The sequence below is a fragment of the Exserohilum turcica genome (genome assembly GCF_000359705.1).
Source record: "Exserohilum turcica Et28A unplaced genomic scaffold SETTUscaffold_7, whole genome shotgun sequence".
Lineage (NCBI taxonomy): Eukaryota > Fungi > Ascomycota > Dothideomycetes > Pleosporales > Pleosporaceae > Exserohilum > Exserohilum turcicum.
In genome coordinates, this window is record NW_007360288.1 from 1,891,767 (window position 1) to 1,919,134 (window position 27,368).

At 53.6% G+C, this 27,368-nt stretch overlaps 8 protein-coding genes across 8 annotated transcripts in view; 4 read left to right on the plus strand and 4 right to left on the minus strand.

Annotated features, from left to right (window-relative positions):
* Nucleotides 1–2,107, minus strand: part of SETTUDRAFT_96925 (uncharacterized protein) — a gene marked incomplete at both ends in the record, with an annotated part of 6,357 nt that extends 4,250 nt beyond the window's left edge. The window contains one exon of the mRNA XM_008032352.1: nt 823–2,107. Within this exon, the coding sequence (XP_008030543.1) occupies nt 823–2,107 (1,285 nt within the window). The remainder of the gene's footprint in view (nt 1–822) is intronic.
* Nucleotides 2,108–2,353: 246 nt separating this feature from the next.
* SETTUDRAFT_173960 (uncharacterized protein) lies at nt 2,354–4,039 on the plus strand (the record flags this gene model as incomplete). The annotated part of the gene is made up of 2 exons (XM_008032353.1): nt 2,354–2,463; nt 2,543–4,039. The coding sequence occupies 2 exons, from the start codon at nt 2,354–2,356 to the stop codon at nt 3,861–3,863; spliced, it is 1,431 nt and encodes a 476-aa protein (XP_008030544.1). The 3' UTR covers nt 3,864–4,039.
* Nucleotides 4,040–4,430: 391 nt separating this feature from the next.
* Nucleotides 4,431–9,288, minus strand: SETTUDRAFT_142410 (uncharacterized protein; the record flags this gene model as incomplete). Its single annotated transcript, XM_008032354.1, has 9 exons — nt 4,431–5,213; nt 5,293–5,999; nt 6,047–6,374; nt 6,422–7,327; nt 7,382–7,453; nt 7,513–8,067; nt 8,135–8,404; nt 8,457–8,724; nt 8,777–9,288. 9 exons carry the CDS (start codon nt 9,286–9,288, stop codon nt 4,431–4,433), a joined length of 4,401 nt encoding a protein of 1,466 aa, XP_008030545.1.
* Nucleotides 9,289–10,108: 820 nt separating this feature from the next.
* On the plus strand, nt 10,109–12,212 carry SETTUDRAFT_23538 (uncharacterized protein; the record flags this gene model as incomplete). The annotated part of the gene is made up of 5 exons (XM_008031891.1): nt 10,109–10,285; nt 10,340–10,677; nt 10,732–11,396; nt 11,449–11,629; nt 11,696–12,212. The coding sequence occupies 5 exons, from the start codon at nt 10,109–10,111 to the stop codon at nt 12,210–12,212; spliced, it is 1,878 nt and encodes a 625-aa protein (XP_008030082.1).
* Nucleotides 12,213–16,281: 4,069 nt separating this feature from the next.
* SETTUDRAFT_165710 (uncharacterized protein) lies at nt 16,282–18,350 on the minus strand. The gene is made up of 3 exons (XM_008032355.1): nt 18,148–18,350; nt 17,562–18,087; nt 16,282–17,504 (listed from the first exon to the last, which is right to left on the minus strand). Exons 1-3 carry the CDS (start codon nt 18,214–18,216, stop codon nt 16,771–16,773), a joined length of 1,329 nt encoding a protein of 442 aa, XP_008030546.1. The 5' UTR covers nt 18,217–18,350; the 3' UTR covers nt 16,282–16,770.
* A 1,343-nt stretch (nt 18,351–19,693) lies between these two features.
* On the plus strand, nt 19,694–20,239 carry SETTUDRAFT_35025 (uncharacterized protein; the record flags this gene model as incomplete). Its single annotated transcript, XM_008031946.1, has 1 exon — nt 19,694–20,239. One exon carries the CDS (start codon nt 19,694–19,696, stop codon nt 20,237–20,239), a length of 546 nt encoding a protein of 181 aa, XP_008030137.1.
* A 1,663-nt stretch (nt 20,240–21,902) lies between these two features.
* SETTUDRAFT_165711 (uncharacterized protein) lies at nt 21,903–23,433 on the plus strand. Its single transcript, XM_008032356.1, has 4 exons — nt 21,903–22,113; nt 22,169–22,197; nt 22,323–22,466; nt 22,538–23,433. The coding sequence occupies exons 1-4, from the start codon at nt 21,963–21,965 to the stop codon at nt 22,946–22,948; spliced, it is 735 nt and encodes a 244-aa protein (XP_008030547.1). The 5' UTR covers nt 21,903–21,962; the 3' UTR covers nt 22,949–23,433.
* Nucleotides 23,434–25,869: 2,436 nt separating this feature from the next.
* SETTUDRAFT_181468 (uncharacterized protein) lies at nt 25,870–27,138 on the minus strand (the record flags this gene model as incomplete). The annotated part of the gene is made up of 4 exons (XM_008032357.1): nt 25,870–26,137; nt 26,229–26,647; nt 26,698–26,892; nt 26,959–27,138. The coding sequence occupies 4 exons, from the start codon at nt 27,136–27,138 to the stop codon at nt 25,870–25,872; spliced, it is 1,062 nt and encodes a 353-aa protein (XP_008030548.1).
* Between the last annotated feature and the right edge of the window lie 230 nt (nt 27,139–27,368).

Below are 27,368 nucleotides of genomic sequence, written 5' to 3' on the forward strand. Positions count from 1 at the left end.
AAAAGGCTGATACGAGAAGACAGCGTGAGGAGACAAGGCAGGTTAGGGCGAGGGAGAAGGAGCAGAGGCGTCAGGCGAGGCTTGCAGTAAGTCTAATGAGGCAGAAGGAGAGGGAGGAGAAGGCTATTGAAAAGGCCTCAAGGATCGCGGCTCGCAAGGCTGCAAAACAACTTCAAAAAGCTATTAAAACTTCTCAAAGGGGTAGGAGAAGGAGCTTCATGGCTCCTGCAAAGGCTACTCAAAAAAAGAAGCCTATCGCGAGGCCTCAAGGTGGTGAGGAGCCTCAGGGAGGTGCTGCAAGCTCACCACCTCCAACCTCGCGTCGCGGCCGCGCGATTAGAACTCCGTCTCGATTTCTATAGCTGTATATATATATTAAAGCCTATTGATCTCACCACCAAAATATATCGTGATAATATCTATTTGGTGTGGCTCTATAGCCTCGTTTTTAAGGTAGTTTTGGTGAGGCCGCGCGCGCACTTTGTGGTGGGGCTAGTTAGGCGAGTCTTGTGATTTTATCTTTTTTACGCACGCGAATCGAACTTGGGTACCACTGCTGATAATACATGGACAAAGTTCAAGTACGTAGGCATAGGTGATTCTTAAGCTCCTCTTGGGGTTCATCAAAGCTAGCTGCAGTGTGACTGTTCCAAGGAAACTGAGTAGTTCCAGAGTTCTGCACGTGCTTGATGTTGAGATTGCAATCACCGCTGCACTTCATCTCCATTGATTAGGTCGCAGGGCTTCAGTGCACAGGTATCTTTGCAGCATTACATTTTTCAATTGATAGTCCGACTTGCAACTACCTCCCTGGGTTCATACCAGGCATCAAATCTGGCTTGTCTAGCACCATGCCTCTGAGGAGAATCCACTGCCTCAAGCCCTCCCAGTCTTCACCGTCCTCGTCGCCTCGCCTCCACACTTCCTTGAAACCCCAAGCGCATGCTATGCGATCCAAGGCGGCGCGCTCGTCTTCTCTCAGATAGCGGTCCAGGAGTGGGACACCAGGCCGCCAGACAACTCGGTCGTGGTGGTCGTTGTACGTCGTCAGCGCAACAAAGCCAAGTGTGCCGGTACACAGGACGTAGGTGCTCAGGCCGGCAAAAGTGTATAGCTTAAAGGTCCAGGGATCAATAAAGCCGCTGTATACGGAAACCTCCTGCGCAATCATGTAGATGGCAAGCGGGGTGATGCTCGCCAAGACCGAAGGTAGGCCTAGTTTGGTGATGATGCGGTGTCGCCGCCATGCCGGGGCGCGATATGTGTGATCGACAACGTCCAAGGCCAAGGCCAGGTCCTTCGCTTCGATAGCAGCCGTGAGCGCTTCATCGGCGAGATCAGCGGGAACGGCTTGCTTTGCAGCCTTGGGAGAGGGTCGGGAGAATTTGGGAGGCGACGAGCCTTCGACGGGGATCGGCTTGTTTGCGTAGAGATACAAGGCTTCTGGTATAGTTTTTGGGCGAGCGAGCAGCCGCTGCAGGTGGATGTATGCGGCGAGGACGCTTGGAGAAAGAAAAACCTTTTCGTGCCTGATCAGGTCCTCGGCCAGCTTGGAGAGGTGCGATGGCGAGGGGAGTGCTTCGAGCCCCAGCTGCCTCGACGTCGTTTTCTCTTCGTTTCTTTCGCCCTCGTCGCTACCGAGCCCGGAGAGGATCGCGCCCGCCGAGCTCTGTCGTATGGGTGCCTTTGTGCGCAGCGGCTGCCGTGACCGTATGGATATTGCCTGCTGTGCCACGTCTTCCAGTCCAGCCAGAGCCTCGAGCGCCATGGCTTCGGGCTCGACCTTTGGCGAGTCACATATTTGGCCTATGCGAGCCTCGACGGCGGCCAGTTTTGCCCTCAACGCCACAATGCGGTCCGACGTGTGGAAGGGCTCGTCGTGGCCGCTGTCAGCGGCTGCTGCCTTGCGGGCTGTCGTCGCAATGCTTCGTACGGGCAGCTGGGCGACTAGAGCGGCTGTGCGCGCGGCGTGCCGGCGTGCCGCGGGGGCCTTGGAGGTCGAGGTGAAGAGGGGCGCGCGGCGATGCTGGGGCAGCCGCAGTATGTGGTCGCAGAATTGGCACACGGGGCGCGACGGGGGGCGCAGGGCAGCGGTGGCGGGCTTCATTGCGCGGGTTGGGCGCTGGCAGGCGCAGAGAAGATGGATGGGGTGACGCAGCCGTGCGCGGCTGAGGACTGGGACGGCGGCTGCCAAGCGGTGACGGAATGTTCCAACCATGACCGTCTCTCCAACACGGCACTTTCTGCACGCCCACGCACGCGATCAGGCGGCGACACACGGCACATATACTGAGATCCCCCCCACGACCGCCGCAGACACACATCGCCATCGACGCGCGCCGCCCTCTTCGCCATGCCGCCACCACCCCCTCCGCCTCCGCCCATGCCGCCCATGGGACGAGGCGCTGGAGGGCCGCCGCCGCCGCCAATGCCAGGAATGAAGGCGCCCGGGGGCAAAGCACCGTCAGGAGCTGGAAGAGTACGTTGCGTCCGTGGCGGGCAGCCAGCAGAGGGCCGCCGCCGCCGAGTTGGGCATCAAAAGGGCTGCCGCTAATGCGTCACAGGGAGCGCTGCTGGGAGACATCAGCAAGGGCACCAGGCTGCGGAAAGTCACACAGATCAACGACCGTTCGGCGCCAATTGTGGGCAAAGTGAGCGACGGGCCCAGTGCAGCGCCCATGGGGGCACCAGCCATCCCCGGCATGGGCAGGGCGCCCGCCGTGCCAGGCCTTGCGCCGCCCGTGCCTGGGGGGAACCGCGCAAGAAGCAACAGCGACACCAACGACGGCGGCGGCGGCGGCCTGGCTGCCGCGCCACAGCTGGGCGGGCTGTTCGCGGGAGGCATGCCCAAGCTGCGCAAGTCGGGCGGTGTCAAGACGGGCGCGGATCAAGACCATGCGCCATACCTCTCAGATCCCGAATCAAGTCGCGCCTCAGCACCCACACCGCCGCGAGGAGCTGCCCCCAGGCCTCCAGGCCCTCCCCCCTCGGCGCCCCCCGCGCCGCCAGGAGCTCGACCGGCCCTCGGCGCCCTGCGTGGCCTCGAGTCGCGGCCCTCGTCAGTGGCCTCGAGCATAAGCGGAAAGCCCAAGCCGCCCCCGCCCATTGGGAAGAAGCCGCCCATCCCACCTCCATCGTCTCGAAAGCCGTCTGGCCTCGCTCCTCCGCCGCCCGCTCCCTCTCCCGCTCGTGCACCGCCGGTTCCAGGAGGCGCCCCGCCTCCTCCACCACCAGTTTCCACGCCCTTTGCTCCTCCACCGCCGCCTCCTGCTTCCACCTCGCCCCGCCCTGCTGGGGCGCCGCCAGCGCCGCCTCCGCTACCTCCTCCCTCGCCAGCGCCACGAGCACCAGCACGGTCGACACCGCCCCCGCCTCCTACAGCGCCACCGCCAGCCAACCCGCCTGACGACGACGAGTATGATCCATACAAATACTCGACATCTGCCCCTCCACCGCCCCCTCCAAACGGACATGCGCCCTCGCTTGCAGAAACAGCAGCACGAAACGCCTTTGGTCGCTCGACGCCCGCTGCACCTCCACCGCCTCCCCCAGCATCACCACCGGCAGCACCGGCGCCCCCTCCGCCCGCCATGGCGCCCCCGAGCCGACAGGCCACTCAGACACCATCACGTATGATGGATGCAAGCTCATACACCTTGACCAATGGCGGATCAGGTATCAAGAGCCCAACCGGCTCCGGAGGCGGGGGTCACAAAGGCCGCGTTCGGCCGATCCACGACTTGAGATGGAGGTTCCAGGACGAAGGACAATTCCCACGACCTCGAGAATTCACAAACAGCCCCAAGAAATATCGTGCCGGCCGCGGCAGCAGCGTTCCATTGGATCTGAGTGCGTATGAATAGAAGTGACGACGGGCTTGGGAGCAGGTTTTTATTTGCCATTGATGTTGACTCTCGTCATGGGGGGTCGGTGGGGCTCGTTCAGGGAGGGATACATGGTTGAAGTTTAGCCTTGGTGTTTGTGGCGTCTTGGCGCAGAGCGGGCATGTATATGCATTGTGAGAACGTGAAGAAGACTGAAAAAATGTGTGTTTTTATTTATCAAGTTTCGCATGTGTATGTAGTTCTTTGCAGAAAGAAAGGACATCACGTGCATTACTATTCACTGGAGTGTGTGTGTGTGTGTGTATATGAGAGAAAGAGAGACTAGTGCGCCTGCTCGTGTTGCGATCGACTAAATAAAGAGCAGTGCTAGCGAGGAATGCAAAAAAAAGCTATGGATTGGATAGTATACCTGGACGCGCATGAACAAATCAAGTAGAGAGCACGTGACAATATGCGTGCTAGCTGCCTGCACTATTACCATTACACAACAAAATATCCATCTAATACATCTATCTACGTAGAATCATATCCATAAACTCATTAGACAGAGAGAAAGAAAGAAAGAAAGAGAAAAAAAAAGAACATTCACTGCCGCTTCTTGCCCTTTGGCACCCGAAACACCCAGTACAAGAAGATAGCGCCGCCAACATTAAACACAATGTAAACCCACAGCAGCCCGAAATCCCTCCACCGCGTATTCCAATCGACGTGGACTCTGCGCAAAAACTGGTCTGTACTGGTGATCTGGCAGAAGCCGCATGATTGCGTTGCATTTGGGTCGCGCAGATAGCCACCCGCCATGCTTATGTACGAAGCCATGTACTCGCCGCACGTCTGGCCCTGCGGCGGGGCGAAATGCTGGAACTCGGTTGCGGCGCAGTAGGCGGGGGCCTCGCCGAGCGTGGTGGCCAGGAAGCTGGAGACGAGATAGGTAAAGGGGTTGACGCGGTACATGAACATCCAGAAGCGCGGGAGTTGGTTGCGGGGCGCGAGGATACCGCAGAAGGCGTACATCATGATGGTCAGCAGCGTGGTGAAGGCGCCGGCGATTTCCTCGCTGGGCGAGCCTGCAATGAGCAGGTGCGCGAGAGAACTGGCGAACAGGAAACACGCGACGATGATGAGCAGCGTGTGGAAACCGCGGATGTTGATGCTGTCTGTGGGCTCCGCGTTGCGGTATAGCCCCGCTGGGTAGTACCAGACTAGGAAGCAAATCATGGCCATGAAGGCGTTCCAGGCGAGTTCGACGAGGATGTTGGAGAGCACAAAGGCTTGCCAGGCATAGGTCTTGGATTGCCGTTCTCGCGCTTCGTACAGTGTGCGCTGCAGCATCCATATCGGCAGGATCTGGTAGATGAGCTGGATGACCTGCGCGCCAAACAGTCAGCAATGAGTCTTTGGATGCGAAGAAGTTTATTTAAAAATGGGGGCGGACTATGGGACTTACGACAAAAAGGAAGATGAAGACTCCGTACATCTGGTTCTGCAGGCCTTGCATCGTGTTCTGGCTGTCGAAGAAGGAGAAGCCGATTAAGAAGGAGCAGCCAATGGTCAGAATGGCTTTGGCGTAGATGTACGACGGCATCCTCCAGTACTGCTGTGCGCACCGGAGTCCGACAGTCTGTAATTGGTCTTTGAAGGATGCTGCAAAGGCTCGGTGCGAGCCGTTACTAGCATCCATGACGGCTGACGGCTGGTGAACCAGCTCTCGCATTTTAGCCAGCTCAGTCTGCAGCTGCTCGTACTCCGGGCTGCTCTTCCAGACCGCAGGCCAGTCGATTTCCGTCTTGGCCCCAGGTGCGGCGCCAATGGCTTCAAGCATATACTCGGCCGGGTTGGTACCAGAAGGACATTTCGGCGCGCCGTTGCGATGGAAATAGTCAAGTAGTGTTTCGGAGCCGCGTCCAATGTTGCCAAAGTACACCGTTCGTCCGCCTTTGGCGAGTAAGAGGAGACGGTCGAATCGCTGGAAGAGAAGGGATGAAGGCTGGTGCACAGTGCACATGATCGCTTGGCCATCTCGAGTCAGTTTCTCCATGAGATTGCAAATGGACCATGAAGTTTGCGAGTCGAGTCCGGATGTAGGCTCGTCGAGGAAAAGGAGCAGCTTTGGGCGAGCAGCAAGTTCAACGCCAATGGTCAGCCGTTTACGTTCTGATGTGGTCAGCATAAATTCCAAGAATAGAAGAGCTGGCACTCACGCTCCACGTTGAGTCCTGTTCCCGGGACGCCAACGACTGCATCTGCATACTCCTCCATGTCCAAGAGCCGAATGACATGGTCGACATAGGCCAATCTCTCTTTGCGTCCATACTCCAGTGGCTGGCGCAGCAGAGCTGAGAACTCTAGTGCCTCTCGCACAGTCGATGTGTCGAGATGAATGTCTTGTTGCATGCAGTAGCCCGTCTGTCGCTGGAAAGACCCATCTCGCTGTCGGCCGTCTACAAAGATGTCACCCCCTATCACGCCCATGGTGGTTCGGCTGGCGAGAACATCGAGCAGTGTAGTCTTGCCTGCGCCAGATACACCCTGAAATGGTTAGCTCAACTACCCGGTTCCATTGTGATTATACATACCATGAGTGCGGTGAGAGTACCAGGCTTGATGAATCCGTCGACTTCATCGAGAATCTTGCGTGTTTCTCCCTTGATCTGTACTTCGTACGTGACTTTCTCCCAGTGGAAGATTGACACCTGCTTTTGTACTGCCATCTCAGAACTGGCGTTGCGGCTAATCTTCTCGCCCTCGTGGGCAGTTGCGCCACCCGCCTCTTCATCTGTACCCTGGCGCTTGGCCATTTTCTTCATCTTGGAACGGCGGAACACCAGTACCTCGCCCTTGGAGCGCTCCGAAGCAACTACTTCGCTCATAATCAGGTGGGCGACGAAGAGGACAAAAGTGATAACCACTAGTAAGCCATAGTTTCGCCACCGTTCACTGTATTGGTACTGAAATGCAGTCTCGACATACGCAGTACCGCTTACGTAATCTTCACCGGGTCGCGAGCCCTGTACAGCGCATGCTCGCTGGTCTGAGGCAACGTTGTCATAGGATGGTCCAGAAGGTACGAATGATGAGCAGGCGAATGTGCGCCCAGCGAACTCACTGCTCATTACGCTCGAAAATCCATACGATACCGGGTTGATGTGCCGCAGCCAAGCAGCCCATGATTGCATGTATGGAACAGGCAATGGAAACCCAGTGTAGAGAATCAGCAACAAGAGGATGACGGAAGCTGGCGCAAAAGCCTGTGCAAGAGTCTTGGTCGTCGAACTGATGAGCCGAAAGAACATGCTCATGGAGAGACAGGTAGTGAAGCAGACAAGAAGAAAGAAAAAGAACGAGCCGGCATCTCGACGCAGGTTAGACATGAAGTAGAGAGTGGTGGTGACAAAAAGGGAGTTCAGGATCTTGTACGGGATGTCCACGATCATTGAAGCGAGTGCCTCGGCGCTGGGGTGATATAGCGCGTAGCGGTTGTGCTGATAAAAATGTTAACCTGCATTGTCCGAGTATGTGTAGTCTGGGAAAGTTACCTTTTCAACAATGGGACGTTTTGCGTAGAGACTCATGATCTCTAACAAACTACCAAAAGCATTCAACAGGATCTGAGAGAGTGAGCAAATGACTTCAATCACCTCCAAAAAATGAGCTTGTGCAGACTTACGACCATGAAGATGGCTCCTCCACGCTTAACGAATGATGCGGTTGTCTGAGGTAGATTGAAGAAGATGCTGGAGACAACGAGTGACTCGACAAAATTGATAAACAACATGGCCAAAGGGACGGTGGGGTCATTCTTGATTCTCTGTATGTCTCGCCACATGCAGAGAAAGACCTGGCTCACGTAAGAAAGTGTGTATGGCGAGTTCTGACGCTGGTTGGAGGATTTCTCCAGGGCTCTTGATAGTGCAAAACGTTGAAGCTGTTCGCCTTTGAGTGGGTGGCTGTTGTTGTAGTCTTCAATGTCCCTCAACAAGCGTTTCCGTTCTGGGCTCTCCTTCCAACACTTTGCAAAGTCGTCCGAAGTGCGAGGAGTGGCGTTCTCAAAGCCAGGTCGGACACGACGCTCGGACGCAGAAGTCATCGAAGTGAGAAAATCAGGAGTGGTCTGTGAAGCAGGACATTCGAAACCAAGCCGCTCGAAATATGCACGTGCTTCGTCTGCTGGGCCAAAGTAGATCTGTTGACCTTCGTACAGCACCGTCACCTTGTCAAAAAGCTGCAAACAGTCAGATCTATACTTGTAACACCATGGAGCAGAGACATGGACGGAGTAGAAAGCATACCTCGTAAGCAGCTTGTGGAGCTTGGTAGATGGCAACGCAAGTAGAGACGCCAAACACGTCGCATTGTGTCCTGAGCGTCTTGCAGAATTCGACAGCATTTGCGGAATCTAAGCCACGGGTAGAGTTGTCCCACAATTGTAAAGGCGCAAAGCTAAGAGAGGCTTCAGCAATGGTCACTCTCTTACGTTCGCCTCCGCTAACACCTCGTACAAAGTCATTGCCAACCCGGGTATTGATGGTATGTGATATGCCGTACATGGCCATCATAACCTGGAAAGAATTAGCAGGGCATTCTTGGGGCATCTTTGGTGGAAACACTGACATCGCGTAGATGCGTAGCATACTGTTTTCTAGTGAGGCCACCAGGGATTTTACGTGGAGCGCGAGCAAGAGCAGTAAAGTAGAGCGTGTCACCAACACTGAGCTGGGGAAAATGGGCGTCGACCTCAGCTGTGTAGATGGCTTCTCCTCGAAATGCAGTGTTCATGTCCTTGGCCGGAACGCCCTGATAGTTGAGGTACGACTCAGGACTGACCTGGAAACCATGGGTCTCTCCTGCAATAGTCTTGAGCAGTGTAGAGCATCCAGAACTGGATCGTGTTAGCGGCAAGTCGTTATCTAGACGTTTAAGCTTCAACCTACCCGGGTGGGCCGAGGACGCATAGCTGTTCCCCAGGAAGTACTAGTCCATCAAGGTCACGCAAGATTTCAATCTTGCTTGTGCCTTTGCCGAAAAGCGAAGGCAGCTTCAGTATCATGTTGCCTACTGTCGATTGGAAGTCTGTTGGGGACCCCTTGCCCCACACATTGAGACCTCTAAAGGCAACCCCGGCGACGCGAGGAACGGCTTCCTCGCTATTGTAACGCAAATCATAGAACGCCCGTGCCCAATCTCTTGGGCGAAACTGTTCACTGTTCGGGTCCAACCGGTGATGGAGGGCATCGTCCGCGGTTGACCTAAAGCCAATCTGCTCGGATTGTGCAGTGAACTTGCGGACAAGCTGATGGATTTGCTGGTCGCGCTCTATTTCAAAGTGGCTTTGGTTTCCTTCGGTGGATTCTGAAATAGACGCTGCTGAACTCAGCCTTGAACGGTCAGCATGGCCTTCTCCGGTCGTCGTTCTGGTATATGGGTAACCCAGTCCGGCTGACATGGTTGGCGAGCAAAGACTTGGAAGAGGTCCGTGTATGGAAGCTGAAAAGTGTAGTCCTGTAGGCCAGCTGAAGGACACTAGTTGGTCTGATATAGATATTTAAATGGCGACCACCAAGAGCACCAGGCCAGCCATGCACTCCATGTGGCGAGCGTATTCTAGCTTTTTCCGCATCGTGTACCTCCGGATGTCCAGGGTGCCAAGTAGGCGCAAGTAACTATTAGCAAATGCCAGAAACTTTTCCACGGGTATTCTTCGGTCTCAGAGAGCTGTTTGGGGCACGTGTGGCCATGATGGTGTGAGGCTCTCGCTCACAGCCCGTGTGTCCGGCTCCGTGGTGGTGGGCCTGACCCCCTTACGGGCAGGCTAAAGCCCAACAGAGACAAGCGCCCGCCGGACATTCGGACACCGACCCGTCCGAAACTCGCAACCATGGCCAAACACGGCCTCGACCTACCTCATGCACCAACCGTTCATCCACCTTCGCGTCGGAGCCCGATCAACTGGAGGAGCCACGGGCAATGCGCGACACGGCCATGTGCATAACCACATGACGAACCCCGAAAACGCGCGTAACGACCTTCCGCAGACACTCACCACCATTGAACCATGACAATGAAATTTGCCGTACGTTGATGTAGGCTGCGACGCCAAGTTGGGACCTCTCACTGACCCTGCAGCCAAGTGTCTTCGGTGCAGGCGTAAGAAGGTGAAATGCGACAGACAGGACCCAATTTGCCATCAGTGTGTAACTGCTAGGGTCGAGTGTCAGTATGTGGAGCGCCGCCAAAGGCCGCGTTTTGCACAGCAGAAGAACATCATGCAGCACCTGAGCCAGCGACTCGAGCAGCTTGAGAAGCATGTGGGCGGTGCGAGTGATGAAAATTCGCCGTCTGCACCCCACATGACGCCAAAGGCAGAAGAAGCCACTGAAAGACGTACGCCTGTGCCGTCTCCCGAAGCCTCGCTTACCGTGGCTGATGGCCAGGAATCGTGGGTAATAAGCTTCAACCACAGCGCATCCAATGGCCCCTATGGCTGACAGGGCTAGATCTATCGGCTTGCCACAGATGCTCGCCGTAGCTTTCAGACTCAAGCCACTCCCGTCAACACGCCAGCGCGAAGCATCGACAATGCCATGCTGTCGCTCAACGAAGCTCTCGAGGATCTCGGGAGATTCAGAGTACGTACCAAAGCTATAAACGTCGATTTGGAAATCTCGCCCGAACAAGCGCGAGAGTGTGTAGACCGCTTCCCCACCACGGTAAACTCAATGATCGTTCCAGATGCGCTTATGAGCTCTATGGTTGATATGAGCGTCCTGCGAGCACTCCCGGACATCATTAATTCTCCCTATGTCGCCATTGATCCTGGAGTGCGTGTCATGTAGTAAGTATCTCTTGCATAAACCCTCTGCATAAGACTGTATTCACTCATCTACAGCTACAATGCGCTGTACTACGGACTGCGTGAAACCAACGGCCCCGGACATGATTTGACTGTGAAAGCGTACCTGAAGGTCCTTGAGAGTGTACCAGCATGGCTCGAGTCTCCAAGACAAACCAATATGGATGGCCTCACAGCCACCCTCACAGCTTGGACGTCGAATACCATGCACGACTATCAGCTTGCTTGGAAGTTTCATTGCAAGTCATGTCAATACATCATATCCAAGGGCATGGACCAAATTGATGCTACCCCGGCAAGATCTTTTGCGGAAGAGGAGGAAAGGGATCCTGCCCGATATCTGTACTGGCATGCCCTGTGCACTGATGTCTTACTGCGCTTGGTCTATGGGAAGCCAAAGGTCTTAAAATGGGTACCTGGTAAAGTTCGACCGCCGTTCACCTTCCGTTTGGACAATATGCAGCCATCGGCAATGATGGTCACAATTGGCGTCGTGTGGATACGATACACGTTTTTGACCGATGAACTGATTAGCTACGTCGACAGCCACGCATCCTTTAGCTCGCCAGAAGACCTCTTTCAGAAGACGGATGAGTGCTGCAGAAAACTCGAGGAACTCATAGCTGAATGGAGACTTGAACAGCTCATGAACGACACAGATACGTTGGATGATCACCGATGTATGCTTGCAGATCATATCAGTACGTCGGAGCTGCGATTAGGCACGGGCCGCGATAGCTGATACATTGCTAGTGAATATGTTAGCATACATGATTGGTATGCAGAGGCTAGTTCATACAGCCGTACGGAATTCCGCGACAGCAGGCAAGCCCAGTCCATTCGCTGTCCGTGCTGCTCGAAAAGTCTCCAGCATCATCCTCATCTTCCACAATGACCCCGCTATGAAGGCCAAGTCGATGAGTTCAACCAACCAGTAAGTGATTATCATTACAGCTCTGAGACAACCAAATCACTGCGAGCGCGACTGACCCTTGTCAAGTTTCATTACCATGTATCCTTTTTGTGTGGTGTTCACGCTCTACGAACACATCCTTGCTTGCGGAAACCCGGACGATTGCGAAAGTGACATTCAAACGCTCGAGAGCATTGGTGTCGCCATGAACGAGGCATGCGCACAACGCCGAGACTTGGTGCCTTTTGCAAAAACCGTAGACGCATTGAACAGGGTATCGCGGACACTACAAGAAGAGAGACGCAAGGTGACAGTACCGAATCTGATGGGAGAGCCGGGATATAACACTAACCCAAGTGTTGAATTGGCGCCGACGAGCTTCGATACCATCCAGAATCTCGTTGCGACCGAGTTGCCAGACTTTGATATGTCGGCCTTCTCCATGCCTGAATATCCCCCTGACACGGATTTCGACTTTCAATCGCTCGGACTATTTAGGGCATTGGAAAACGACTTTGTTGCGCGAAATTGGCAGACTGATTGGTGGGATTTGGGCGGTGGTGTGAGTGACGGGCTGGGCCAGACACCCGGAAGGTATCCATAAGCCGCGTCACAACATGACATGTTTAAGATACAGTGCTAAGTCGACTCAGTGCAACGAACCAACCAGGCAACCCGGCCTATCTCCCATAATATCCGGTCATGTAATTTAACGCTTCGGCTCGTTCCCGGCCGCGCTCGGCTACATGAAAATTTCTGCCACAAGCCTACCACCCAACCAAGCTGGATCCAAGTCTCGCAATACAGCAAACATGTTGTTACTATGTAAAACTAATCAATCACTCCCCTTATATCAACACAGCAGAAGATTGGCTGGGTCAATTGCTGCAGCGTGGGACTCTTAGCTTTCACGGGCTGTCTGTCTTGTTGACCATGTGGTGAGGGCATGGTTAGATGACGGCCACGTGATTGTCATTTAATTATATGATCTCACTTTTGCGACTATAATCCAGAGATAATGTATAATGTGAGATTCTATAAATATCTACACTGTATACGAATTTGGGAACTTGGATGTTTGAAATGTTTTTTGGACAACGGTTGTAGCCTGGCGAAAGGTTGCGTTGTGCTGTGGTGCGCACGTGACTGCTTCCAGGCCTGGTATGTGAATGATGTATATGAATGATTGCACCGCAGGCAGAGAAGTTCATCAACTCAGACTCACCCTGCGTTGATATCTATATATTGCCTAGTTACCTATGCACATCAAAGCTTGCTCTCCATCTATCTTTACATTGCGACAGCCCTATCGCTGCCACGGTGTAAGCTGACTGTCAAGGCAGGTGAAACATGCGGGCCATGCCCTGCCAAGCTTATCGGCATGCTGATGCTGTCGATGAATAATTTTCTGGAATTCCATGACACCATTCTATCGCGTCTATCTTGACCCAAGCACTTGCACTTTGTTCTGCAGCTCGGCGCCGTTGAGCCAGCCAGTGACTGAAGATCAAACCAAGACGATACCCGTTCAAGAAGCAAGCCTCACAGCCACACTCATCACATACTTACCAGCATCATGCCCGCTGGTCTCGGACATGTCCCGCCTTTTTGTTTTTTGCGCACGCAAACAACCTGGCAGCAGTAGCCCAGCACGCCCAGGCCCCGCCAGCCGAGCACACGCCCAGCCTCTTACCCAGTCGCCTACACTATGTTCCCACAGGATGCATGCATGCATGCACACGGCATCCTTCCACGGGACCAAAGATACACACTTCCACCACCAAGTCTCCGTGCGCGTGCATCCGGCTGACCCAGACGCCCTGCAACATGCAGCAGAGCCGGTAATACGCAACAGGTAACGGGGGCCGCCGATCCGCGCACCCCCCAACAGCGCCAACGTATGCAATGTGTAATGCGCGAAGGCTGAATCCACCGTTTGGCCTAATTAGTTAGCTTAGCCTACTTAGCCCCGCGGAGAACAGGGGAATGGGTGCTTGTGTATGGCCGGGTATGGCCTTGTTTGCCAGCAAATGTTAACGGGAAGTGTTTTTTTTTGGAAAAAGAAAAGGCGGGCTAGTGTAGCGGGATGCGAGGAGGAGAGCCAGTGCCAGACAGAATCAGTGCGTCGGAGAGAGAAATCAAAGTGCGCTAGCCCTCAATTCCCGTTAGAAGGGGTGGCTGTTGGGATGGCTTTCGAGGTGGCAGTGGTGGTGGAATGCATGCGAAGCTGTGCGCTACCGAGTCTCCGGCTACAAACTACACGGATTTAGTTTATCGATTAGCTAGCTAGCTAGCTAGCTGTATGGCGTTCACATGGCGACATGCCATGTCACATCACATGGACATGGGCGAAGCGGGATCTCGGTTTCCAAGGTTCTGGGGTTGATGGAGGTAGAAAGGGGGGGGGGGCGAGCACGAGCGGAGGGGGAAAGGAAATTCCCTGTTGGCAGTGCTGCATGTGAGGGCGTGTGGTTGGCGGAGAACAGAGGAGTCGCGGCAACGAACCGTTCGAGGGAAAGAGAGAAAGAAAAAAATGTTGAGGGTGGGCGTGGGCTAAGGCGTGTCTAAGTAATGTAAGGGTTTGTTGTCGCAGACCTGCTGATGAACTATCTCGAGGTCATGCTGGGGGGTTTGTGCTACTAGACTTGGTTAGTAGGCTGCTTTGTTTAGCGTATACTTACCCCGGTGTACGTGTGGCAGAGGCATCATTTTTGTCTCTTCCATGTAAGTACTTGGAAGCAGAATGCCCTATCGCAGAGAACAAGACCATCGACTCCTTCTCCATGCTGCATACGACCAAGTCATGCTAGTCGAGTTGTGAGCAAAGGAAACGAAGCAAAGCGCATTTTCGGTACATGGAACAAACGGATAGATTCCAAGCTCATGTTCATATTTGCAGTCAGAGTTTTTATTCTTTTTCACATAAGTATGAGTCTTTTAGCTGCGTCGTTTACCAGCGAAGAAGCAGCCGCATTACTGTACACCTACAAGCAAAGCATTGCACGTGAAACAACGGTCCACCAGAAGAAGAAAATGGTAGAACAAGAAACTATGTAATCGTGGGTGGCGTTCACAGTCGTTTTCGCTTTTTTTTTTTTCAAAAGCTTCTTTTCCCATGTACCCCACGTCGCACAAGCCCGTGTATGCATGGACGTTTCACCTTTCAAATATAGCCCCGCTCGATGCGTCAATCAAAACGGACATGATGTGTATTGGTGTTTCAAACGCAGAAGCAGAAAAAGGATTTTTTTTTAAAAAAGAAAAAAGAAAAAAAAAGAGAGACTCTAAAAGACGTGCACGCAGCAACGCCTCTCTACACCACAGCGCCGTGCGTGCGCCCCATTTCCACCCGTTTTACTCGCGAGCCGAGGAAGGGCAAATGTGCATAACACGTGGTTCCGCATTTGCAAACAGCCGTCTTGTGATGTCGAGTGGGAACGGGAGAAAAGACAAATATACGGCACTTAGTTTCTCTCTCTCTCTCTCTCTCTTTCTTTGTCTCCGAGTGAACAAATGTAGCATCTACATGATTAATCTATACACATATATATTCCATTTCTAATGGTGTAAATGGTATATGCATCCATCTATCTACTTACTTACTTACTTACCTCACGCTCTACACCAAACCCACTCGCTCGCTCACCTCGTACATTCCCTCCCACTCCCACTCCCACAAGCATACCTCATGTGGCTGCTGCGCAAAGGGGAATTCCTCAATCTACGCATCATCCCGGCAAATCAACCCCATGAGTAAGCATACGAAGAAAACGAAACGAAACGAAACGAAATGAAAAAAAAAACGGAGCGAAACGAATGAAACAAAACGAAACGGAAGAAGGACTGGTTGGTTGGTGAATAAGTAAATAAGTAAGTAAGTAAGTAAGCAATGTTTGGTTTTTTTTCTCTCGAACTTGTTGTTTCGCGGTTTTGGAGGCTTTCATTTCTTCTTCTTCTTCTTCTTCTTCTTCTTCTTCTTCTTCTTCTTCTTCTTCTTCTTCTTCTTCGCTATCAGGTTAGGTTGGATGGATGTATGAATAGATGGATGGACAGTTGTAAACGGGATATTGCCCTCTCTCTTTCTCTCTCTCTCTCTCTACAGCTGATTTCGCCTGATCTAGCGCTTATTTAGCTATACACACACACACACATATATATATATATAACTATATATACATCCACTCACGTGACATAGCGTTGCAAAAACACGGCCATGAATACTACTTGATCGTATTGTTCCTACATCCTGTTAACCAATCTGAAGGTTGTTTAAACATCAATGCATCTAAGTATGTACATCAGCGAAAAAACAACGATGCAATATCCAAGCTAGTTCTCTACAGCTCGAGTAGAACCAGGTTCTTCTTCACACACACAAAACGCGGACCTGGGGAAGAAAAAAAGTTGGAAAGCTATTTGGCTAGTCCGTATTTTTTTCTTTTTCTTTTTTTTCTTCTTGTCATCACCAACCCCCCCTCAGATAAGCACCACATCATCAAGGTCAAAGGGGGAGAGGAGCAGGACGAGAACAAAAAAGCAAATGACCGTGACAAAAAAGAAAACCACAATAGTGTCAGAGTACGAGTCAATCAAACCCAACGCATGAATATTTTTTGACAAACCATGAGACCATGGAAACACGGAGACGGTAAAGGCAGACAAAAAAGGTGTGAAAAGGCAGAAAGATTCGTTATTCTACCACTATATGCTTATGCAAATGAGGACTTTAATCCCAGGTTGCCTCGATGCAAAACCCACGAGCAGATTCGTTAAGAGGTGTGTCTCTCTCTTCCCCCCATTTTGAGTGCCGATAAACGCCGTCGGAAAAAAAAAGAGGGACTGATAATAATTACTACAACGCTGCTCGCAATCCTTGATGCCAAGCAACCAGTTTGCGGCGGATGAGGGGGGGGGGGAAATAGTACGAGAGAGAGGGAGGAAAAACAACAAAAAAACCACACTTAGTATTGGCCATGGCCTGTCCAAAACATACATGCAAGATGCCCAAACGCTGCCCAGAAGAAGCCCCAATATTGCCACATGGTACAAGATTAAAACGCTGTAAAAATTTTCAATGCACGGCTTGGTACCGGCACGCAGTCGTGGTAGGGGGAGTCCGTGGCGGCGATAGTCCAGTCGAGGCGACACTTTACGAACAAGAATTAGACTTGTTCAACAAAGGCCGACTGGCGCGAGTCGCCCGATGTTCTCCGCTTCTTTTGCAGCTTCTTGGATGCTCTCCGCTCGGCAAGCTCAACCTCCTCAGGCGTGGGGTCCTTGAAGGTGCCGGGGCGCAGAATCTCGAAGCCCGGGTTGACTTTGCGCAGGACCGGGTCGTCGCGATCTTGGTTTTGCTGCGTCATGACTTCATAGGGGACCTGATCGTAGCTGTATTGATGGCTTGGGCCATGGGGCTGATACGAGTCAGGGTAGAAGGGAGCGTTGGGGGCGTAAGATTCCGTCAGGGGCACGGCCTGCTTGGCCTGGTTTGCGGCGTGGCCATCGTGGCTGGGACCTGCCGAGGAAGATACAGCGTCTTCACAGATGTAGGCAGTATGAGGGAGAGGCGGCGAAGGCGACTTGGAAGGCATAAAGTAGTTGACGCCATTGAGCGTCGAGACATTGTTGTCGGCGACGCTGGACCATTCTCCGCTGTGGCCTGGCTTGCGCACTCGGGGCGTGAGCTGTCCAGTTTCGGCCACGTGCGACAGGCGGTGGCTGCGGAGCAATTCGAGATCCGTCTTGGGGTCAATGGGTCGTTGGACGACGTTGGGCGGGAAGTAAGCCGTCTCGTAGTTGCGGACATTGGGGTCTAGCGCCATGTAGTCAGATTCGTCACTGGTTCGGCTGCTTGAGCGCTTGGATGAGCCGGCTTGGCTAAGAGGCGTGGCGCGAGCTAGATGACCGTTAGCGTTGAGCATGGGTGAGGACCTGCAGCCTCGCCAACACGTACTTGGAGATGGAGGACCGGCCGGGTTGGCAGAGCGCGAGACGTGGTGGTGGCAGTTGGTGCAGCGCGAGGCATCGGCGCCCTGGGGCTGAGGGGGCGACGAAGAGCGAGAGTCTGAGCTGGCGACGAGTTCGGCGGAGACGGCACGGTCAAAAGAGCTGGGGGCGCGCGAGCTGTTGCGGCTAGAGCCCTGGGCGACTGGCTGTGGGAGCTCGAGCTGCGAGGTGCTGTTGAAGCCGCGGGGAAACTTTTCACTCATGACCGAAGCGCGGCTGCTACCAACAGGCGTGTTGGTGCGCGAGATCCAGACACCGTCGACTTCGATACCGCTCTGAATGGCACGGATACCAAAGGGAATCTCGTCCTTTGTCTCATCGTTTGCCTGCGTGACAGGCTGGGCCTCGAGCATCTCGGGCGACTGGGCACGTTTGCCTTTGTCGACTTTGCTGTACTTGCGGACCTTGCGCTTGTCATAGGCCAGCTTGATGAAGCCAATGACAATGGTGACGACGATGCCGCAGGCGAGGACCTTTGGAGGGAGCCATGTTAGTGGGGGACATGGGGGAGGAGCACGAGGATGGCCACTCACAAAAGTCATCTTCTGCCACAGCTGCCAGCTGTCGAAGAAGACGCCATTGTCACTTGCTCCAAAGCCCATGGTTGCGGTGAGGGACTTTGAATGTCTGCTCGGGGGGGGGGGCCAAGGTAAGAATAATAAAGGCGGCGGGGGGGATCTGCACAGGTGACTAGGACAGGAAGGCGCGGTGGGCGGTGGTGGTGGGCGACGGGCGATGGAGGGTGTGCCAGCAGGAATGATGGTGGTTGGCAGTCGCAATGGCAACGCGTGATTAGGATCGCTTCCGGGACAGCTATATTAGGGTGAGGATGGGTAACGGGGCCTTGTGCTTATGCGGCAAGTGCCGGGGCAGCGAGAGACAAAGAGGTCTGGGGGGGTGTGTCGGGGGGGGGGGGGGACGAGCGAGCGGAGGGTTTGACAGTGTCCAAGGCGGGGGTGGAAACGAGTGTGGCACGTCTTGGGGACGGTGGGTGTTCAGGAGCTGGCCAGGCCTCTCATACAGGTCTACATGCAGCAGCGCCGGTGGCGAGGGATAAGGGTCGAGGGATTAGCAAGGCGGGCGGGCGCTGCGCAGACCATGGGGGGAGGAATTATTATAGCATACCAGTTAGCAGGGCGGGACAGGGCGACGGGGGGGGTGAGGGGGGGTGGGCTTGACACGGTGACGGCGCTATGGCAGGCTGGCAAAAGGCAGGCAGGCTGGCAAAAAGGCAGGTGCAGCACGGTCGGGGCAGGAGCGCCAGCGCCAGGGGGGGCAGGCGTGCATGGGGCGCCGCGGGCGGACGGCAGGCGCAGGCGCGCAGGCTCGAAATAGCAAGCGACCGTGTTGTTTGTGGGTGTTTGGAACGTTGCATGTCTGGCAGATCGGCGCGTGCGGGTGGGGCCATACGAGACGGAGGTGCGAAGACAGACATGCTGCTGTGGTAGGCGTAGGTGTACAGAGGTGGCTTTCAAAAGTTCTTGCTAAGGCGCGGATCCATCGGACCGAATTCTCGTGATAACGTTTCCATTATTTACTTAGCGTGCAAGAAATAATGCCTAATGTAGTTAGTGTATTACTGTAAGTGTATACTTTAGTAGCCATTATTCTCTCCAAACTTCTATTTTAAGGGCTTTTAGTTGCGAATATAGTATAATTCTTAGTCTTCGGCTATATTTTCGGTGGTAACCAAGGAACCCCTGTCAGCAAGAACTTTTGAAAGCCACCTCTGTACCGACACGATGCTTGCATGCCGGTGCCATGTGTCGATGGCTGTCTGCATGTGGTAATGGGTGTGTATTGGACATGGTGGGCGGATGTACAGGTACATGGGCTGGGGCTGGTGGCGTCGCTTTCCCCAGGGCGCCAGCGACGGCAGAGGCACAGCGCCATGCAGTAGGCTAGGCTGGCGGGCCACTACCACTACCACTACTGCTGCTACTAGCTACTACTACCACATGCGCATACATGTACATGTATGTACGTATCGACCATGTAGTATTCATGTGCTGTATGTACCCATTACGGCGCAGCCCGTGGGAGAGGGCTGGGCAGGGGTTCCGCTCCTTTGCAGCACCAATGGCCCGCACGCCATGCCTGTCCTGTGCTGTCTCCCTGGTCCTGGTCGGCCGGATGGCTGTGGCATTTTGTGATTTCCACATGGTGACATGGCCATCTCGTCATCTCATCTCAGTCCACTCCACCGCACTCGACGCCGTCCCCCCCGCCTCCCTGTCGCGCGCCGTCGGTAGCGAGCTGCGAGTGCGAGCACCGCATGGGCTGAGGGCTATTCGAGGCCCCGGGTGCGACACTGTGCCACGCCTACTTTCTACTTACTACACCACTCTCTTGCCAGCAGTAGCTGATGTGTGGTTCTGGATCCTGTCTCCCGCGACCAGTGCCTGGCTCGAGCTGTCCCCAGGAAACCACGCATCGTTTTCGTCACGGGCCCTGCGCGCCTTGGCACGCCACCCACCAGCCACACCACCGGATCCGCGTGGCGCTGCTCCTCCTGGCACTGGCACTGGCACTGGCACGCAACACGTGCATGCATGCATCCATACCACCACCACTACTGTACTCGTATGCCTTGCTTGGCCTCGTCTGCATGCCATGCCACGGTAGCCCACGCACACAAGCACCATCTTCACGCTCGCATCGTCATGTCTGTGTGCGTTCCGTCTTGGGGCTCCACCGTGGCCTCGGCAAGAAAAAAAAAAGACGCGCGATTCGTGTTAGTGTTGGTGGTCCTTGGTAAGCACCGAGCCACTGGCCCAGCTCGAATAGCTGCTCGTATCCGTAAAACCTTTCTCCCGCCTGCAATATCGCGCCTCTTGAGCCAATGTCGGGTGCACGCCCCCGCCGACTCGTGCTGTCGCGACAGACGTTTCTGCTAGCGCGCTCTACCCTCGTCCCGTTTCACCAACACGCCCCCATTCCACTCATGCCATGGCGCCTGCAAAGTTTCCTGCCCTGCCTGTCTGCGGGGTGCCCACGACATGCATACAATCCATCCATCCATCCAAGTACATGGTCTACTCGTCGTAGCATCTCGACGCCTTGCCCTCGCCCATTGTATTATTATTAGACGGCTGCTAATTAACCACTCAACCTCACACATTAGACGCACCCACTCGTCGTATTTGGGATTGCGACAACCGCTGCATGCAAGACATTGCACCTTGACGCTACTTTTCTTCCCCTCTCTTTGGCCTGCAGCTCCCGTGGGCCTCTGTCCACCCGACCAGGCGACAGGGCATGGCGTCAGAGGCCAAGAGGCGCAAAAAAAGCGTCCTTGGTTCGTTGTCTGATACATTCTGGCTAAACACCAGGGGACATAACGTGATGCAATCTCAGGCTGCCCGTCCGTACGCGCCCCGGAAGCCCTTGGCCTCAGACTCCCACTTGACCTGCATCGGGGCCATCCATGGCTGAGGCACCCACCCGTTTCGGCGCGCACATGTCTGAGACTGCCATGCTGCCCTTGGTTCGGTACCTATTACAAGCTCTTGATACTTAGCATGGCTACTTGTTCTTGGCCCTGCATGTGCTGCCTGAGTGCGTGTGAGTGCGTGTGAGTGCGTGTGAGTGCGTGTGAGTGCGTGTGAGTGCGTGTGCCTGGAAAACAAGAAACCCCCGTCTCGCATGGGCGGCACGCGTCTCGTTTGATTCGTTTCCCAACGTCATCTGCCTGCAAAGCGGCGGTTCCTTGGTTGGCCAGCGCCTCTCCCAACCGCAGCCATTGCACCACACTCGTCGCATCATCGCCGACGTGCAAACAAGCAGTCTTGCGCGCGCTGCGTGGCGCGCTGAAGCAACCAAGTCGCATTCGCTGCTCGCATCGCATCCCATCGCACTGCTCGCACTCGCGGGACCCAATGCTCGGTACCTGAACAAGTGCAAGTTCCCTTGTCCGCCTCATGCAGGGACTGCCCCAACGCCTCTCCTCTGCCTCTGCCTCTGCCTCTGCCTCTGCCTCCATTCCCCCAAACCCCCAAACTTCAACCCCTCGCCCGTGACAAATCTGCCTCCAGTCGGCGCTGCCCTCAGAAAACTCTGCCCTCAATGCCCCCCCCCTCGCAAACTCGGCCGCCGCCGTGGCATGACGTTTTTTTTTCGCCCGCGCCATGCTCGCTGCAAAGGACGGATAATGTCTGCACCGAGCCCATGCCCAACAGGTCTTGGGGCCTGCCCGATCGGCTCGGTGGCGGCAGTCATCATGTTAGACACCGGATCGAGAAGTCCCTCTTAAACATCCATACCGACAACCATCTCACAGCACCCGCCCCCAGATCCTCCCCACCTTGCCCCTCGACCGCTCTCTGTCTGCTGCTAGCGCCTAACCACAATGCCCATCCGCAACCCTTTTCGCCGCGCTGGTGCCTCTGACCACCCCGACGACCTTCAGCGGAACACACCGGACAACGGCTTCACCAGCACTGCCGTCTCGGGTGCCACGCCCCTGCAGCTCAAAGACGCTGCCGAATACAAACTCAGTGGTAAGACCCCCACCCCATGACTCTCGCCGCCACGATGCGCTTATACTTTGTCTAGAGATCAACGACAGCGGCGTCTACTTGCCCGTAAGACGCAACCCCTCGCTCTCCCCCGCGTCCGCGCCCGCGCCCGCCCTCATGGCATGGCAGCCGCCCATTCCAATCGCCGCTGGCCCATGGTCCTCTCAGACATTGGCTGACCCTGCCCATAGCCCTCCCCACAGCACGAGAAGCCCACGTTCTGGCATTCCAAATCAAACGTCTCGACCACCTCGTCCAACCACCGCAGCCTGCTCAGCGAAAACGAGCCCTTTAGCATTTCGCGCGAGAGTTTTGATTCATACCGGAGGTCATTTGTGCGTTGCTATGCTATGCACCACCACCACCACCACCACCACCACCACGTCGCCCGCTGACACCAACCCAGGACATTTCGGCCCGCTCCCCCGTTGTCGACAATGTGCACGAAACCTATCCCCGCCAATCGCTCGATGCGCGCCGATCCATGGACACACGACGCTCCTTTGACGTGCGTCGCTCGCGCGCTACCCCGCGCTCCTCGATGCAACAAGGCCGCTCCAGCGAAAGCCACGACGAGGTGGCCGAGGAGGCTTTCGAAGACGTCGGCCTAAACGACGAGCCCAAGCCCCAGCCCAAGAAGCGTGGCATCTTCTCGCGCTTTGGCGACAACAACCATGCCAACGACAAGCCAGACGACCGGCCCTCGTCGAGCCATCACTTTTCCTTGACTGGCCGCAAGAGAGCTGAGAGCGGCGCTGGCTCAGAGCTCAAGCCCATGCCCAAGCCCGCCCCCGAGGCCGCTGTGGAAATGCGGTAATGTCAGCTTTTGCATATATGCTTATGATGAATGAATACATGTAGGATATTGCATCCATTGCTACGTTTGGATACAAAGGTTAAACAGCAGGGCATCGCAGCCATAATACGGCATCGCAGCCATAGTAGGGCATCGCAGGGCGTTTGGAGTGTAATATGCCATGGTTGCATGGTAACCAAGGAAGCAAAGGGAACTAAGAGAAAGGGGTAAAGTATCATGACATGACATGCATACCTACGCAGAAGCGCCGTCTTCTTTTTTTCTTTTCATTTTATATTCCAATTTTCATATTTCATAATCAATTAATAAATCACTAAATTGCAGACTAGTCGCGCAATTAACAGTCGTCAAGTGTTTGTGCGTTGGACAAGGATGAGAAAATACTTGCATGGTGGATATATCCGTCATGCTAATCTTGGAAATATCCGTCCGTCATTGTCATCTTGCTCCCTGCTATGTACATAGGCATCGTGTCTCATTACAAATCCTCCCCCCTTCAAAAACTACGTGCAATACAAAGCATAAACCGACTATTACCCCCCACATACGACCATAGGAAATTGAGAAATGTTTATCCCGTTTCCATCTAACCTACATAGTAACCAATTTTCCGGCGAATTAGTAGTCGGGTGGGAAACCACTGGCGAATCCTTGCTGTTGTATGTTATTTTTTTTTAAAAAAAACAAAAAACTCCTAAGTAGTCTTTTTAGTGTAGTGGTATGTATGTATGTATGTGTGTATGTATGTGTGTATGTATGTATAGGATAGTTGTTAGCAGAATCATATACGTGTTTATTACATAAGTTGTGTAAATTATATTGATAGATTGATATATCATTGAACTCTTTTTATATAACTATTTTATTAACGTATTCCATCACCGAGCGGGCCACATCACCGAGTGTGCCACTTTTTCTTGGCATCACGAACTTCATGTACGAAAACTTAGATTACTCTACACTAGCTATAGATGCTTCGTACGACTTACTTGTATCTAAAAGAGAATCTTCTTCTACATCTTTCTAGCACGTACGAGAGTTATGGCCTGTCCTCCCACAGGTTCTACAGTGCCGTTGACCTAGTAGGGCCCTTTCTTGACTACCCTCACCACGTGCCTTCTTTGATGTCGTACGACCAGCAGAACTACTTTCAGCTACCTGCGATGCCCCTGCACCAAAGTCTAGTGTCCCACCTGTCTGAATTCGCTTTCTTTTGCGCCCTCGGCGCTTTGTTACTGCTACTAATTGCTCTTCAAGCTCTCTTACGCGGGCCTTTATAAGCACATTCTCATGTAGCATCTCCTCAGCCCCTTTAATAAGCTTTAAAAAGCCTTCTTGTGCAGTAGTTAGCGATCGTACGAAAGACCCTCTTACAAGCTTTAATTGTGACCTAAATTCATGCGAATTACTTAGTGTTTTTGACGTCTAGGGTATTTCTAGCTAAGCTTCTTGTGGTGGAGTATAAAGGCGTACGTCAAGGCGATCAATAACTCTCTGCGCGTTGATAGGGACTAGCCCTGCTGCCTTAAAGGCCTTCTTGCAGTTATCAGACGTAAACACGTCAAAAAACGCGTCTTAAAAGGCTGGAAGGAAGCGCTCCTTATCAATATACTAGACATGGTGGCGTGCCAAGTCTCGTACGCGTTGAGAGTACTTCTGCTTAAGAGGCGAAAAGCAGACAACGTCAAGTAGCTGAAGTATGTGCGATGAATGAGCAGGCATATAGAGGGTAAGGATCTTTCGTACGAGGCAGTAATCCTTAAATTCTTAGTTAAGGTAGCTCTTATGGCCGTTAAGGATAAGTAGCCTATATAACCTCACCTAACGCGTCTTTGTATGCTCGTTAAAGTGCTTTAACCACGCGAGACTAAGCTCATTGTTCGTCCAGCCGTTCTCTAATACTAAAAGCTTCTAGTCATACGGTATATCCGCTTCTTCGTACCATGCAGAGATGTAGACGCGTCCCTTGTAGATAATAAATGGCGGGGTAGCGTATCCCGCAGCGCAGATGCTCTGGATGACTGTAACCCACTCGCGATTGCCTGGCTGCGTGAGAGTAGGCCTCGTACGACGCTCTGCGCCTGTGACTACCTTCATTGAGCCAATTACGCCCATCTGAAAGCCAGTTTCATCAAAGTTATGGATGTCGTCTGAATGAACTCCGTACTTCTCAACCGTCTCTCGTACGAGCTTGAACCACGCGTTAATAATCTCTAGATCCTCTTGTTAAGTTCTCTAACGATCCTTTGCTCAACTAAAGGCTGTTCTAAGCTCGTCTATACGAGTAACGAACCGCTCTGCCCAGCATTTGCCTAAAGGCTCGCCATCTCGTTCGCGTAGTAGTTTCTCCGCCATATCTGCTACTTCACATAGACGGGGGGCAAATCCTCGCGAGTCTAGGTTAAGAATATATCGTACAATAGTTTGCTCTTCAGACTTAGTTAGCTTCTAGCAATTTAGCTGTGTTGTAGGTCGAAAGGTGATTCCTCGAAGCCGCCGAGAGATCTGCTGATGATAGACGTTGTAGGCTGCTGCAGCGCGTCAAATGCTCTTAAACTAGCCTGTACGATAGGCCTGAACAGCTAGAGTAAGCCTACCTTCTTGCTGAGTTAATATCGCGTTCTGTTGTTGGGGCATTATCTTTCGTACGTGAAGTTCGTGATGCCAAGAAAAAGTGGCACACTCGGTGATGTGGCCCGCTCGGTGATGGAATACGTTATAACTAACACCTATATTCGATTCGCAAAAAAAAAATCAAACATGATACATTCATAAGTATACTAAGCTTGGCAGTGACACTAATAATACCATATCCATCGCCAGCATAAGAAACATGAAAATTCGTAATCGACCAATCGTGACAACTAATATCGGTCAAAGCCATAAATTCCCCCCCCCCCCGAACATAACACACCTTTAACCTAACCCTCCTCGGCAGGCGCAATCTGGAACGCCATGCGGAACTCAATATGCTTCTTCACAGTCGTAGTGTCGTACTGGCCCTTTTGCGTGCCGGCGAGCTTGCCCGTGTACTGCGGGCCAATGATGCCGTCCTCGGTGGGCGTGATGAAGTACGGCATCGAGTATCGAAGCGGCGTGATGCCTGAGCCGTCGGTCGCGCGCGGAATCACCACGCGATGCTTCGACGCGGGTAGATGGCCGTTTGTCCAGATTGCGCCAAAGTCGCCCCTGAGACATGGTTAGTACGTGTATCATGTGGGAGTGGTTGTATTATATGGGAGTAGATGTATAACATGAAAGTAGGAGACTCAATCCTCACATGGTTAGATACAGCCGGTCCTCGATGCTGGGGTCCGCCAGGAAGTAAGTCCCAGGGTTGAGCCGGTCTTCAATCTCGAGGCCTTGGTTGTGGTCTTGGAAGAGAAGTGTAAAGGTTGTGAAGTCGGTGTGGGCTGGGCACCACGTTGACTGGGAGCGATCGATTTCGCTCTCGGGCGCCGACGGGTAGTGCACTAGGCGGATACCGTTCTGGTGGCCTGTGTGGATGGAGCGGAAGTATTCGGCAGCCTCGTGCTCGACTTCGAGGCCGTCGATGATGCCGTTGAGAACGGCGCGGCTGACGGCTTCGGCTTCAAAGTAGAACTGCGTAATGTACGAGCGGAACCCGGGTAGATCTTCCTCGGGGAGCCACAGGCTGTAGTGCATTTTCTCCTCGTCGCTTCCAATGTCAATGTGCTCCTGACATATCTTCAGCAATGGCACGACGAGAAAAGGCAGAAAACACTAACCTTCCAGTCCAGAGGCTTTTTGCTTTCTTCTGCGAGCTCGCCGCCCATGGCTTCAAGCTCTTCTTCTGTGTAGATGAGACACTTTTCCCTACCAATGCCCGAATAGCCACGGTGAGGCACAATGCCATCAGGGTGGTTAACCTTGGTCTTGATGGCCTTGGGGAGGTCAAAGAAGCGTTTGGTCCAGTTGAATGCCTACAGGGAACAATCAACTCCAGACTTGTTGTAATACAGGTACTGATCAAAGTGCGTGGTACATACCTCCCTGATGTGTGGGATGGGGATGCCATGTCCTACAATGCCGCAGGCACCGTGGGTCCGAATGGCTTCCACGAGCTCATCTGCCTTTGCCTTGCGAGCCACGGGGTCGGTGCTTTGAATGAGGATGGAAATATCAATTGTTTGAATGCCGGTGGGTTGGGGGGGAGCGTAGGATCCCATTTTGTGAATCAAAGTACTGCAAGATGATACGGTTATGATTGATAGCAACTTGAAATGTAGTTGAAGAAGCAATCGAAGATGGCCGCTTTGGGTTTCTATGGAAATTGGCACGTTTATCAGATTACGGCTGAGTGTCGCGGTCGAACCACCTCGGTCGTACGTCGGCCTTCGTTGTACTGACCACCCGTACTAGCCAAAGTCATCGGGGTTTGCGGAGTATGTGTTGCTCC

Bases quoted from the DNA above. Each gene is read 5' to 3' on its own strand.
- SETTUDRAFT_165710 (XM_008032355.1), bottom strand. From the start codon at position 18,216: ATGGGCTTTGGAGCAAGTGACAATGGCGTCTTCTTCGACAGCTGGCAG. The intron at 18,088-18,147 runs GTGAGTGGCCAT...CTCCCTCCAAAG, and splicing joins TGTGGCAGAAGATGACTTTT to GTCCTCGCCTGCGGCATCGT. The intron at 17,505-17,561 runs GTACGTGTTGGC...ACGGTCATCTAG, and splicing joins GGCCGGTCCTCCATCTCCAA to CTCGCGCCACGCCTCTTAGC.
- SETTUDRAFT_165711 (XM_008032356.1), top strand. From the start codon at position 21,963: ATGCCCATCCGCAACCCTTTTCGCCGCGCTGGTGCCTCTGACCACCCC. The intron at 22,114-22,168 runs GTAAGACCCCCA...TACTTTGTCTAG, and splicing joins TGCCGAATACAAACTCAGTG to AGATCAACGACAGCGGCGTC. The intron at 22,467-22,537 runs GTGCGTTGCTAT...ACACCAACCCAG, and splicing joins ATTCATACCGGAGGTCATTT to GACATTTCGGCCCGCTCCCC.